Source organism: Rana temporaria, chromosome 2, assembly GCF_905171775.1.
Source record: "Rana temporaria chromosome 2, aRanTem1.1, whole genome shotgun sequence".
Taxonomy (NCBI): Eukaryota; Metazoa; Chordata; class Amphibia; order Anura; family Ranidae; genus Rana; species Rana temporaria.
Genome location: NC_053490.1, coordinates 506760241 through 506774435, shown reverse-complemented (window position 1 = coordinate 506774435; position 14195 = coordinate 506760241). Strand labels below are relative to the sequence as shown.

At 47.2% G+C, this 14195-nt stretch overlaps 1 protein-coding gene across 2 annotated transcripts in view; it reads left to right on the top strand.

Annotated features, from left to right (window-relative positions):
• The window catches only part of RUNX1 (RUNX family transcription factor 1), a 140200-nt gene that overhangs the window by 17827 nt on the left and 108178 nt on the right, over positions 1-14195 (top strand). For both annotated transcript variants that reach the window (XM_040338944.1, XM_040338943.1), the window contains exon 2: positions 2992-3148. In XM_040338944.1, the coding sequence (XP_040194878.1) occupies positions 2992-3148 (157 nt within the window). The remainder of the gene's footprint in view (positions 1-2991; positions 3149-14195) is intronic.

The window sequence follows — 14195 nt, the reverse complement described above, 5'->3', positions numbered from 1 at the left end:
TTCAGATGGTTGGCCGACCCTTAGCACCCCCCCAGACTTCATTCTGGGCATGGAGTGGGACGGATCTCCTCCCCACTTTATAATACCGGGGCTGGAAGGCACAGGGAATGGAAAACTCATCCATTTATTTTATTGGCACTTTTTTTTTTTTTTTTACTCATTCTCAATTTTGTTGTTGTTGTCCAATTGCTTTATATGGGCCGTACACTGCTGGGTTTTCTTTGTTCAGCCTACAGACTCCTCCATCTTCCATTCCTCCATCTATATAATCAAATCTATGATTCCTCCATCTGTGTAGCACCATTCCTCCTTCTATATATTCACCATTTCTCTGTTCGTCCATTTTTGTAGCACTATAAAATCTAACAGAGCCCTCCATCTTCTGTTCCTCCATCTATATAGTGCCACTCTTTCATTTGTATAGTGCCATTCCTCCATCTGTATAGTGCCATTCCTTCATTCCTCCATCTATATAGTGCCTTTCCTTCATCTGTTAGTGCCATCCCTTCATCTGTATAGTGCCATCCCTTCATCTGTATAGTGCCATTCCTCCATCTGTTAGTGCCATCCCTTCATCTATATAGTGTCATTCCTCCATCTGTTAGTGCCCTCCCTTCATCCCTTCATCCCTTCATCCTTCATTCCCTCATCTATATAGTGCCATTCCTCCATCTGTATAGTGCCATTCCTCCATCTGTATAGTGCCATCCCTTCATCTGTATAGTGCCATCCCTTCATCTGTATAGTGCCATTCCTTCATCTGTATAGTGCCATTCCTCCATCTGTTAGTGCCATCCCTTCATCTGTATAGTGCCATTCCTCCATCTGTTAGTGCCATCCCTTCATCCCTTCATCCTTCATTCCCTCATCTATATAGTGCCATTCCTCCATCTGTATAGTGCCATTCCTCCATCTGTATAGTGCCATTCCTTCATTCCCTCATCTATATAGTGTAATTTCTCCAGTGCCATTCCTTCATTCCCTCATCTATATAGTGTCATTCCTTCATCTGTATAGTGCCATTCCTTCATTCCCTCATCTGTATAGTGCCCTTCCTTCATCTATATAGTGCCATCTCTCTATATGTATAGTGCCATTCCTTCATTTCCTCATCTATATAGTGCAATCCCTTCATCTGTATAGTGCCATTCCTTCATTCCCCCATCTATATAGTGCCATTCCTCTATCTGTATAGTCCCATTCCTTCATTCCCTCATGTATATAGTGCCATTCCTCCATATGTATAGTGCCATTCCTTCATTCCCCCATCTATATAGTGCCATTCCTCCATCTGTATAGTGCCATTCCTTCATTCCCTCATCTACATAGTGCCATTCCTCCATCTGTATAGTGCCATTCCTTCATTCCTTCATCTATATAGTGGCATTCCTCCATATGTATAGTGCCATTCCTTCATTCCCCCATCTATATAGTGCCATTCCTCCATCTGTATAGTGCCATTCCTTCATTCCCTCATCTATATAGTGCCATTCCTCCATCTGTATAGTGCCATTCCTTCATTCCCCCATCTATATAGTGGCATTCCTCCATCTGTATAGTGCCATTCCTTCATTCCCCCATCTATATAGTGCCATTCCTCCATCTGTATAGTGCCATTCCTTCATTCCCTCATCTATATAGTGCCATTCCTCCATCTGCATAGTGCCATTCCTTCATTCCCTCATCTATATAGTGCCATTCCTCCATCTGCATAGTGCCATTCCTTCATTCCCTCATCTATATAGTGCCATTCCTCCATCTGTATAGTGCCATTCCTTCATTCCCTCATCTATATAGCACCATTCCTTCATCTATATAATGCTATATGATCCAACAGGATCCCACATCCTCTGTTCCTCCATCTCCTAGCACTATACAGCACGGATGGCTGAATCTGCAGTGCAGGCTATTGTATCTGATTGGATACGGCCTACAGTTTTTCCGCCACTGGATGTCCGGGGGGAGAGTACCAACATGACCACCCCTTAAATTTTAGCCGCTTTACCAGGAACTGTCCCAAATTCTCAGTGTATGACCATCTGTATATTTCTCTCATTCAGTCCTCTGGCTGAATAGAATAAGCCAAGCTAAATAATAAGTAACATTTACGTGGAAATCGAAATTTCCTGCGAATTTTTTTTGAAATGCTCTATTTTTACTTGTTGTGTTCTGAATAATTTTACCACAAGCTGTACTAAGTGAGAAGGTCTTCCATTTATTGTCATCCCTTATGCCCCGTACACACGTACGGGTTTCCCGGCAGACTTTTTACCGCCAGGAAACCCGAGGGGAAAGCTGAGAAGCGGCTCGGCAGCTTTTTCCCCCTACACACGGCCGGTTTTCCTGGCAGGAAAATTGCCATGAGAGCTTTGGCCGGGAAAGCCGGCCGTGTGTATGCTCCACCGCAGTAATTCCCATAGGAAAACTGCCGGGAAAAAGCCCGCCGGGAATCGCGGCAAGAAAAAAGAGAACATGCTCTCATTTTTCGTGCCGGGATTCCCGGCGGTTTTCCAGACGGGAAAACTGGTCGTGTGTACGAGGCATCAGGCCCCGTACACACGACCGAGTTTCTCGGCAGAATTCAGGCAGAAACTCGGTCGGAGCTGGATTCTGGCGAGAAACTCGGTCGTGTGTACACTTTTCAGCGAGGAACCCGTCGAGGAACTCGTCGGGCCGAAAAGAGAACATGTTCTCTATTTCCTCGTTGTTCAATGAGGAAAGTCGGCCCGCCAAGCTCCTCGGCGGCTTCCACACTGAACTCGACGAGGAACTCGATGTGTTTGGCACGTCGAGTTCCTCGGTCGTGTGTACTGGGCCTCAGACAGTCTAAAGCTGGTCAGAGCAGCTTGATTTTCATCCAATTCTTGCGGAATCCGCCAATTTTCACACATGGTTGTTCCTTGATGTCCCAGGGCACCTCATAAGATTAGATTGGATACAGGAGTCTAAAAATGATAACGTCTGACATTTCACTGCTTTTCTTTTGGCCAGGTGGTGGCGCTAGGGGACGTTCCAGATGGCACACTGGTCACCGTGATGGCGGGCAACGATGAAAATTACTCAGCTGAGCTTCGCAATGCCACAGCGGCGATGAAGAGCCAGGTCGCCCGATTCAATGACCTAAGATTCGTCGGGAGGTCGGGAAGAGGTAAAGGCGCCCCCCCCCATTACTCTGTTATAAATTAATGCATTAAATCGGCCAATGAACCAGCATGGAATACGTCTGATTGGAGATGTGTCGGCGTTGTCTGTGGAAGCCAATCAGATTTCCCCTTCATTATCTAATTTGCAGCAGAAGAATCTTAACAATGCTTTATCCAGATTCTGAATGGTTATGTCTGATTCGGAGAGATGCTTAGGCTACATCTAACCCCCCCGGTATAGATACGATATATCTCCTATATAGATCAATGTACCGTATATACTCGAGTATAAGCCGACCTGAAAATATAAGCCGAGGCACCCAATGTTATCACAAAAAAATGGGAAAACGTATTGACTTGAGTATAAGCCTAGGGTGTCCATCTGCATGCCTCACTGTGCCCATGTGCATGCCTCACTGTGTCCATGCCTCACCGTGCCTCACTGTGTCCATGTGCATTCCTCGCTGTGTCCACGCCTCACTGTGCCCATGCCTCACTGTGCCCATGCCTCACTGTGTCCATGCCTCACTGTGCCCATGCCTCACTGTGCCCATGCCTCACTGTGTCCATGCCTCACTGTGTCCATGCCTCACTGTGCCCATGCCTCACTGTGCCCATGCCTCACTGTGCCCATGCCTCACTGTGTCCATGATTAAACTGACGTTTAACATGGGAGTCTATGGAAGGGGTGCCCGGCTTTGAAAAATCGGTGCTCCCCAGCCGTAGGTCCCCCAGACAACAAACTTTGCACACTTGTAGAGGAGAAATTGGGCTCCATGTGTGCTAAGTCCTGGGCCCAGGGGACATACGAAGGCCGGTACAGGGTCCCCAAAATCACCAGAGAAATTACCATTTAACATAGGAGTCTATGGAAGGGGTGCCCGGCTTTGAAAAATCGGTGCTCCTCGGCCGTAGGTCCCTCAGACAACAAACTGTGCACACTTGTAGAGGAATAGTGGGGCTACATGTGTGCCAAGTTTGGGGTCCAGGGGACCTACGGCCGGCCGGTACCGGGTCCCCAAATTCCGGGAGATCAGGCGCAAAAAGATGACTCAAGTATAAGCCGAAGGGGGCATTTTCAGCACAAAAAAATGTGCTGAAAAACTCAGCTTGTACTCGAGTATATACGATATCCTCTTCCCATCATTAGACTAAACAATCCAACAATTAGATCAGATATGCAGCTCAGAAGAAATATTACGAATTAATTAAAATATCATTATTATTATTTATTTTTGTGAATGATTCCTAAAAAAATGTATCCTTTGTTAATGAAGAACACAGCAGCCACATATCAGGATTTTGAAGTTTTGGGGTAAAAAACTTTAAAAATACTTACTTGGATATCATTATTTTAAGTTCAGTTTCTTGTCACTTTAAATAAACTTTAACGTTCCCAAAATTTGAAAACTTGATTGCTACAAATTCATTTCTAACCGCCCTGTCACTCCCAGCGCGCCGCTCGCCATACTGCGGCGCCGTGATTGACAGCTCTGAGAGGTTATTATTCCAGCTTTGTAGAGTGCTGAGGTCACAGGGCCAGGATGGATTTTACAGAACACACCCGCATCACTGGCATGCCAGTCCAGACGTAGACATGGGGGTCATGTGACTGTGATGTCATAGACAGCCCGTTGTATGACGAGCGTTTGATTGACAGCCGTCCTGTGTGACTTCCTCTCCGGGCTCCTTTTTACCTGACATATTTATCCGTCAGTAGGAGACGGAGCAGTGTGCAGTGTCAGGGATGACAGACGGGGGACGTTGCTGAAAAGCAGATCCAACACAACTTCTTGTGACCCGTGAAATGTGAAAAGACGTTGCGTGCTTGTGCAGAGCGCTCTTGCTTGAAAAGCCTTTTGTGGCCGTATTGTGCTGATTTCCTTTTTTCTTTTTTTTGTGCATGCTTGTATCCACCTACTGGGCTTACAGATGGTTAAAGAGAACCTGTCACCAGATTATTTATTTTAACAGCAATCTTCCCATAGGATTATATGTGTATGTAATGGGATTTACTAAAGGCAAATAGACTGTGCAATTTGCAAAGTGCAGTCGCTCCAGAGCTTAGTAAATGAGGTGAAGCTTCACTTTGCAAAGAATACCCAATCACAGGCAAGGAAAATAAAAAAAAACAGCATTTTCTGCTTGCACATGATTGGAGGATGGAAGCCAGCAGTTTTTGCTCATTTACTAAGCACTGAAGCAACTTTGCAAAGTGCACAGTATTTTTTCCTGTAGTAAATCAACCCCAATGTCATAGGTGCACACAGCCTATTGCATTAGGGCAGTGATGGCGAACCTTTTGGCATCGTTTTGGAACTACATTTCCCATGATGCTCATGTACTCTGCCGTGTAGTTGAGCATCATGGGAAATATAGTTCCAAAACATGTGTGTGATGTGTGGGCATCTACCGTCAAACATGGGCACATATGTGTGATGTGTGGGCATCTACCGTCAAACATGGGCACATATGTGTGATGTGTGGGCATCTGCCTTCAAACATGGGCACACATTTGTGATGTGTGGGCATCTATCATTAAACATGGGCACATATGTGTGATGTGTGGGCATCTATCATTAAACATGGGCACATATGTGTGATGTGTGGGTATCTATCATTAAACATGGGCACATATGTGTGATGTGTGGGCATCTACCATCAAACATGGGCACATATGTGTGATGTGTGGGCATCTACCATCAAACATGAGCACATATGTGTGATGTGTGGGCATCTATTATCAAACATGGGCACATATGTGTGATGTATGGGCATCTATCATTAAACATGGGCACATATGTGTGATGTATGGACGTCTACCATCAAACATGGGCACATATGTGTGATGTGTGGGCATCTATCATTAAACATGGGCACATATGTGTGATGTGTGGGCATCTATCATTAAACATGGGCACATATGTGTGATGTGTGGGCATCTATCATTAAAGGGGTTGTAAAGGTTCCAACATCCGAGGATTAGCAGCCCCCCGAGCCCCCCGTTTACTTACCTGACCCCTCAAAAGTCCCGCACCGTGAACGCGATGGCTTCTCAGCCGGGCTTCCCGGCTCATTCATTGTTTGATTGATAGCAGCGCAGCCATTGGCTCCCCTGCTGTCAATAAAATCAATGAGGCGGCGCGCCGGGGGGTGGGGCCGAGTAATACAGTCGGTGGCTATGGCTGCTGGCTGTATCACGGGAGTGCGCCCACATCAACTAACCCCCATGGGAGAGAGCTCCCATGAAGGGGGTTCATTCTTGTGGGAAGGAGCCAAGACAGCCCGCGAGGGACCCCAGAAGACGTGGATCGGGGCCACTCTGTGCAAAACGAGCTGCACAGTGGAGGTAAGTATAACATGTTTGTAATTTCATTTTTTTCACACATATGTGCCCATCAAACATGGGCACATATGTGTGATGTGTGGGCATCTACCATCAAACATGGGCACATATGTGTGATGTGTGGGCATCTGCCTTCAAACATGGGCACACATTTGTGATGTGTGGGCATCTATCATTAAACATGGGCACATATGTGTGATGTGTGGGCATCTATCATTAAACATGGGCACATATGTGTGATGTGTGGGTATCTATCATTAAACATGGGCACATATGTGTGATGTGTGGGCATCTACCATCAAACATGGGCACATATGTGTGATGTGTGGGCATCTACCATCAAACATGAGCACATATGTGTGATGTGTGGGCATCTATTATCAAACATGGGCACATATGTGTGATGTATGGGCATCTATCATTAAACATGGGCACATATGTGTGATGTATGGGCATCTACCATCAAACATGGGCACATATGTGTGATGTGTGGGCATCTATCATTAAACATGGGCACATATGTGTGATGTGTGGGCATCTATCATTAAACATGGGCACATATGTGTGATGTGTGGGCATCTATCATTAAAGGGGTTGTAAAGGTTCCAACATCCGAGGATTAGCAGCCCCCCGAGCCCCCCGTTTACTTACCTGACCCCTCAAAAGTCCCGCACCGTGAACGCGATGGCTTCTCAGCCGGGCTTCCCGGCTCATTCATTGTTTGATTGATAGCAGCGCAGCCATTGGCTCCCCTGCTGTCAATAAAATCAATGAGGCGGCGCGCCAGGGGGTGGGGCCGAGTAATACAGTCGGTGGCTATGGCTGCTGGCTGTATCACGGGAGTGCGCCCACATCAACTAACCCCCATGGGAGAGAGCTCCCATGAAGGGGGTTCATTCTTGTGGGAAGGAGCCAAGACAGCCCGCGAGGGACCCCAGAAGACGTGGATCGGGGCCACTCTGTGCAAAACGAGCTGCACAGTGGAGGTAAGTATAACATGTTTGTAATTTCATTTTTTTCACACATATGTGCCCATCAAACATGGGCACATATGTGTGATGTGTGGGCATCTACCATCAAACATGGGCACATATGTGTGATGTGTGGGCATCTACCATCAAACATGGGCACATATGTGTGATGTGTGGGCATCTACCATCAAACATGGGCACATATGTGTGATGTGTGGGCATCTCCCGTCAAACATGGGCACATATGTGTGATGTGTGGGCATCTACCATCAAACATGGGCACATATGTGTGATGTGTGGGCATCTACCGTCAAACATGGGCACATATGTGTGATGTGTTGGCATCTACCATCAAACATGGGCACCTATGTAGGCGGCAAGAGGTTAAGGCTGGGTGATCACCATTGCGTGTTCCCCGCATCCAATTCGCAATAGCAGGAGATTTTGACCGGCTCTCGATGGAGCCGGTTCACATATCCCTGCCGCGGGTCTGGTGCTATTTGTCTTTTGGGCCGTTTCAGGTCCAAGGAGGTACATGACATCTCCTGTGCTTATCTTTATTATTTATATCTGACAGGTTTATTGCACTCCTGAAAGAGGGCTATCGCTGTATTTCTGGGAGCCTGACGCTGATGCTTCAGGTCTAAGCATCTTCATCATTAGAGTCAGTGCAACTGCCCCTCCCCTCCTCCTGTCCAATCACAGAAGCCTTTGTAATGTGAACTCATTCACAAAATACAAAGGCTTCTGTGAATGGACAGCAGAGAGGAGAGACAGGCATAGCTGCTCTGTGTTTCTCTCTCCACTCTTACAGCCCCAAGTGCTGCAGCAGAGCCATAAACCTGTCAAATATAAATAATAGAGAGAAGTCCAAAAGATGTCATACACCTCCTTGGACTCTTAGTGTGCCTTCACTTGTTACAAAGTGGCTGAATTCCTGGAATTCAGCTTTAAACATGCTTGGGACTAACATAAATTTATACTTAGACAAAAAAGTCTATAAAAAAAAATCACATTTAGGGGGCAGACTCAGTGGGTAAACTGCGTCTTTTTCTGCCGCAACTTTTCTATAATTCTATGATTCCTTGATTTAAAATAACCTGCCGCCTTTCAGAAAGGAGCTCATTAATCTGCAAGAAGCGTGCAGAACTCCCTTGCGAAGATGTATGATAAAAATGATCCTTGGCCAACGGTCGGAAACGCGCCCCCCCATTCCCCCCCCTCCACCACTCGCTTCTCTCGCACTCTACATTTCCTGTCTTTCCTCACTGCACCGCCTTGTGAGAGAAAAAAGAGGAATTTCTGAGAGCAAAACAACAAAGATTATGCAATCACAAATATCTGTCTATTTTGTTTCCCCGCTGAACTGAAACCGCCGCTTCCTGCGCATTTATTGACGGTTAGGACTCGGCGAGTCATTCAGGCAAATTGAAAAGTACTTTTGTGGTTCTCGTTAATGGCTCACGTCTGAGGGACATCCCGTCAGATCCTGGAGGAAAGAAATTCTCCAGAAAATGAAGATTGAATCGATGGCGGAGGTGGGAGCAGTCTGGCGCTTGCCTTCGTTACGTCCTGGCTTGTATTAGCCATCATCATCCTTAAAGGATAAGTCCACCTTGTAGACCACGCTTCATGCTACACTTATATTTAGGGTGTCACGTGGTTGGATACATCACCAAAATCCAAGTCCCCTTCCCTTTTACCTGATTTGCAGGGTTTTGTGATCATTTGCATTGAGCGCAGTTGTGTGGGCGGAGCCAGGTCATCCAGGACTGGGAAACTCATACGTGTCCCATTGGCCACCATTATGCACAGCACAACGGGGATCCCTCGCCCTGCTCTGTTATTCAAACCACACTTCCCCAAGATTTTAAAGTATTGACAATGAAATTCTTGTAATTTGGGATTCTGTTGGGGACCCTGATGTAAGGGGGGGACTCTGAAATAGGGGGGCTTTGATGGGGATCCTAATATAAGGGGGGACTTAGATGGCGATCCTGATGTAGGGAGGACTCTGATGGGGACCCTTATGTAAGGGTGTACCCTAGTGAGACCTTGATGTGGGGACTCTGATGTAAGGGGGGCTCTGTTGACCCTGATGTAAGGACTCTAATGAATAGCCTGATGTATGAGGGGACTCTGATATAAGGACGACTGTCATGGGGATCATGATGTAAGTGGGGACTTTGATGTAAGTATTGCTCTGATGGAGATCCTGATGTAGGGGGGACTCTGATGGGGACCCTTAAGTAAGTAGGGCTCTGATGGGGACCCTGATGTAAGAGGGTACTCTGGTATAAGGGTGTTACTGTTTTGGGGATCATTATGTAAGTGGGGATTTTGATGGGGACCCTGATGTAAGGGTGAACCCTAACGAAGACCCTGATGTAAGGGGGACTCTGATAGTGACCCTGATGTAAGGACTGTGATGAGGACCCTGATGTAAGAGGGGACTCTGATATAAGGGTGACTGTCATGGGGATCATGATGTAAGAAGGGCTCTGATGGGAACACCGATATAAGTGGGGACTATAAGTGGTTGGGACCCCAATATAACAGGGGCTCTAATGGGGACCCCAATGTAAGGGTGGATCCTAATGGAAATTGGAGACCCTGATGTAAGTCTGGAGTCTGATAGGGACCCAGATGTAAGGACTCTGATGGGGACTCTGTTGACCCTGATGTAAGGACTCTGATGAATAACCTGATGTATGAGCAGACTCTGATATAAGCGTGACTGTCATGGGGATCATGATGTAAGTGGGGACGTTGATGGGGACCCTGAAGTAAGTAGGGCTCTAAAGGGGGACCCTGATGTAAGACTCTGATATAAGGGTGACTGTCATGGGGATCATGATGTAAGGGTGGGCTCTAATGGTGACCCTAATGTAAGGACTGTGATGAGGAACCTGATGTAAGAGGAGACTCTAAAAATAAGGGTGACTGTCATGGGGATCATGATGTAAGTAGGGCTCTAATGGGGAGCATTGATGTAAGTGGGGGCTCTGATTGGCACCCCAATGTAAGGGGGACTCTAATGGGGAGCCCAAAGTAAGGGTGGACCTTAATAGAGATTGGAGACGCTGATGTAAGGCTGGACTCTGATGGGGACCCAGATGTAAGGACTCTGATGGGGACCCAGATGTAAGGACTCTGATGGGGACCCAGATGTAAGGACTCTGGTGGGGACCCAGATGTAAGGACTCTGATGGGGACCCAGATGTAAGGACTCTGGTGGGGACCCAGATGTAAGGGGGCACTCTGTTGGTGATTCTGATGTAAGAACTGATAGGAACTCTGATGTAAGAGGGGGCACTGATATAAAGGGGGTTGTCATGGGGGTCTTTATGTGAAGGGGAACTCTGATGGGGACCCTGATTTAGGGAGGACTCTAATGGGGACCCAAATACAATGGCGATTCTAATGGGGACCCTGACTGAAAGGAAGACTGTTGGTGATGCTGATGTAAGGGGGGACTCTGATATAAGGGGGGCTTTGATGGGGACCCTAATGTGTTTTTTTTTTCTGCGATATTTGTAAAATATACAATATGGCCCTTGTACTGAAAAGTTTTGGGACTCCTGTGCTATATAATCACACAATGAATCTTGACACACGTATGGCTGTATTTATTAAAGAGTGAATCTGACATTCACATGATATTTACTGCCGGTGAATCATCCTGCTGCATGAGTTTTTTAATGTCAGCGATGAATTCACTTCCAGTGAATGTTTGGTGAAAGCCTCATAAGGTCGGGGCTGTCAGGAATAATTATCAGTAAGCTACGTCTACTCATTCAACCATGAAAGCCAGCTTCTGATTGGCTGCTGTGGATTACTGCTCTCTGCAGATGTGAAATTGGCTCCTCGCCATGGAAAGTGTAAAGATATGAAAATTGGGGAAATGGCACCCAAGGAGGGACCTCCGATGTGTAAAATCTGTTTTCTTGGTTCCCTCTCACACTTCCTCTTTAATGATAACAAAAAATGATGCAGAAACATTGCAAGTTCCTAAGGCGCTCAATAAAAGGCAAATACAGAGGATGCTGTTATAGTCCCCTCTGTGACCACAAACCACCAGTGCAACAGCACCACCCAGTGGACAGTCTGATAACAGCCTACCAGAGACTACCAATGAAACAGCACCTCCTAGTGGACAGTCTGGTCACAGCATTTCAAAGACCACCAATGAAACAGCACCTCCTAGTAAACAGTCTATAATAGAGCATCAGTGAAGCAGCCCCACCCAGTGGACAGTCTGATTACAGCCTACCAAAGACCACCAATGAAACAGCACCACCTAGTGGACAGTCTGATTACAGCCTACCAAAGACCACCAATGAAGCAGCACCACCCAGTGGACAGTCTGATAACAGCCTACTAATGACCACCAATTAAATAGCGCCACCCACTGGACAATAAGATAACAGCCTAAAAGAGACCACCAATGATGCAGCACCACCCACTGAACAGTCTGATAACAGCCTATCAAACACCACCAATTAAATAGCGCCACCCACTGGACAATCAGATAACAGCCTAAAAGAGACCAATGAAGCAGCACCACCCACTGAATAGTCTAATAATAGCTTACCAAATACCACCAATGAAACAGCGCCACCCACTAGACCACCCAGTGCACAGTTTAATAACAGCCTACTAATGACCACCAATTAAACAGCGCCACCCACTGGACAATAAGATAACAGCCTAAAAGAGGCCACCAATGAAGCAGCACCACCCAATGCACAGTCTGATGACAGCCTTCTATAGACCACCAATGAAACAGCGCCACCCACTGGACATTCTGATAACAGCCTAAAAGAGACCACCAATAAAACAGCACCAACCAGTGCACAGTCTGATAAATGGCCTACCAAAGACCACCAATGAAACAGCGCCACCCAGTGTACAGTCTGATAACATGCTACTGAAACACGGGGCCCATACCAGTTCTGGCACAGGGCCACACAGACTGCAATTAAAACCGTTGACATGATCTATTACAAGTAATTACTGTGACGCCAACTAGCACCAGAAATGCTATATGAAGTAATAAGCCTTATGTGCTTTTTTTTATTGTCTTAATTGCCCCAAGGGAAAATATTTAGCCTGAGTTGTTTGAGTTCTATTATTTATGACGGCCCTTGTGTGTTTTATGTGCCGGCATCGCCCATCACAGCCAGGCGGCGTTTCCAATCTCCCAACGGAGATCACAAGCTGCCTTTAACATAGGCCGGCCTGGTCCACCATTGTCACCATATGGAAAGCGGCCCTTGAGAATTACCATGCAGAGCCATCAATGGAGTGCCTGTAAGACGCAAAGTGGTCGCAAGGAGGCCGCAGGAGATCAGCGGCACTGGGATGCAACAAAGGATAAAAAAAAAATCAAGTATTTTATATTAGGTGAATTATTTCTGATATGCAGTGCTTTATTATTATTATTATTATACAGGATTTATATAGCGCCAACAGTTTGCGCAGCGCTTTACATCAGGGAAGACAGTACAGTCACAATACAATCAATACAGGAGGGATCAGAGGGCCCTGCTCGTTAGAGCTTACAATCTTTAGGAAAGGGAATGTCACCCAGGTAAGGTATAAGCCCTGCCCGTAATTTGTAGGCATGTAGGTGTGGAGCAGAAGATTAACTGTACTTGCTGTCATTACAAATTAATTATGTGTTTGTTGTATGAAGACGGCAGACAGTTCACCGGCTCGGAGGCAGCCGCACAGACATCTACCGGGGGGGGGGGGGGGGTGTCTCTTACCACCGACACTGCGAAAGGCGCTGAAGAACTACAAGTTGCAGCATGCCCCGGCTCCCAGGAATTGTGGAAATTAGGGTCCGGCAAGCCCTAGGAGCCGGGTCTTCTCCATGTTCAGAATGAAAGAAAGAACTTACTAACGGGCTGCAACTCCAAATTATGTTTCTGTGTCTTCTCGTGCTGGAACTTGTAGTTCCATCCGCTGTGATATCCGGAGTTATTTCCAGGTTGGTAGGGCTCCAGCGCTGTGATTTGCTGGAGCCGCAATGACGTCACTCCCACGCATGCGCACGTGGCACTGGCAGGTGGCACTAACAGGTGGCACTGACTGGCAGGTGGCACTAATTGGCACTGGATGGCAATAGTTAGCACTGGCAGATGGCACTGGTTGGCATTGGCAGGTAGCACTGATGGCTTTAGTTGGCACTGGATGGCACTGGCAGGTGGCACTGTATGGAAGGTGGCACTAATTGGCACTGGTATTGGCACTGAATGTGGCACTGGTATTGGCACTGGCAGGTGGCATTGGCAGATGGCACTGGATGGAAGGTGGCACTAATTGGCACTGGATGGTGGCACTGGTATTCGCACTGGCAGGAGGCATTGGCAGATGGCACTGGACGGCAAGTGGCACTAATTTGCACTGGCAGGTGGCACTGGTGCAAAAAAAATAGTGTCACCCCCCTCAGTACAGACCCCCTCTCCCTCCAGTATAGACACCCCCCCTCCTCAGTACAGACCCCCCCGCCCCCCGTGGTACAGACACCAGAGAGCGGTGTGTGTAAACAGAGAGGAGGGCCGCCGCGCTGGGTGTACCAAGATGGCCGCGGCTCCGGAGCTAGGCCGAAGCCGCGGCCTTTCCTGATGCTGTGACCGCGGCGGCAATCCACGGACCCGTGGATTGCCGCAGCTCACAGCATCAGGAAAGGCAGCGGCTTCGGTCTAGCTGCGGATCTGTGACACCGCT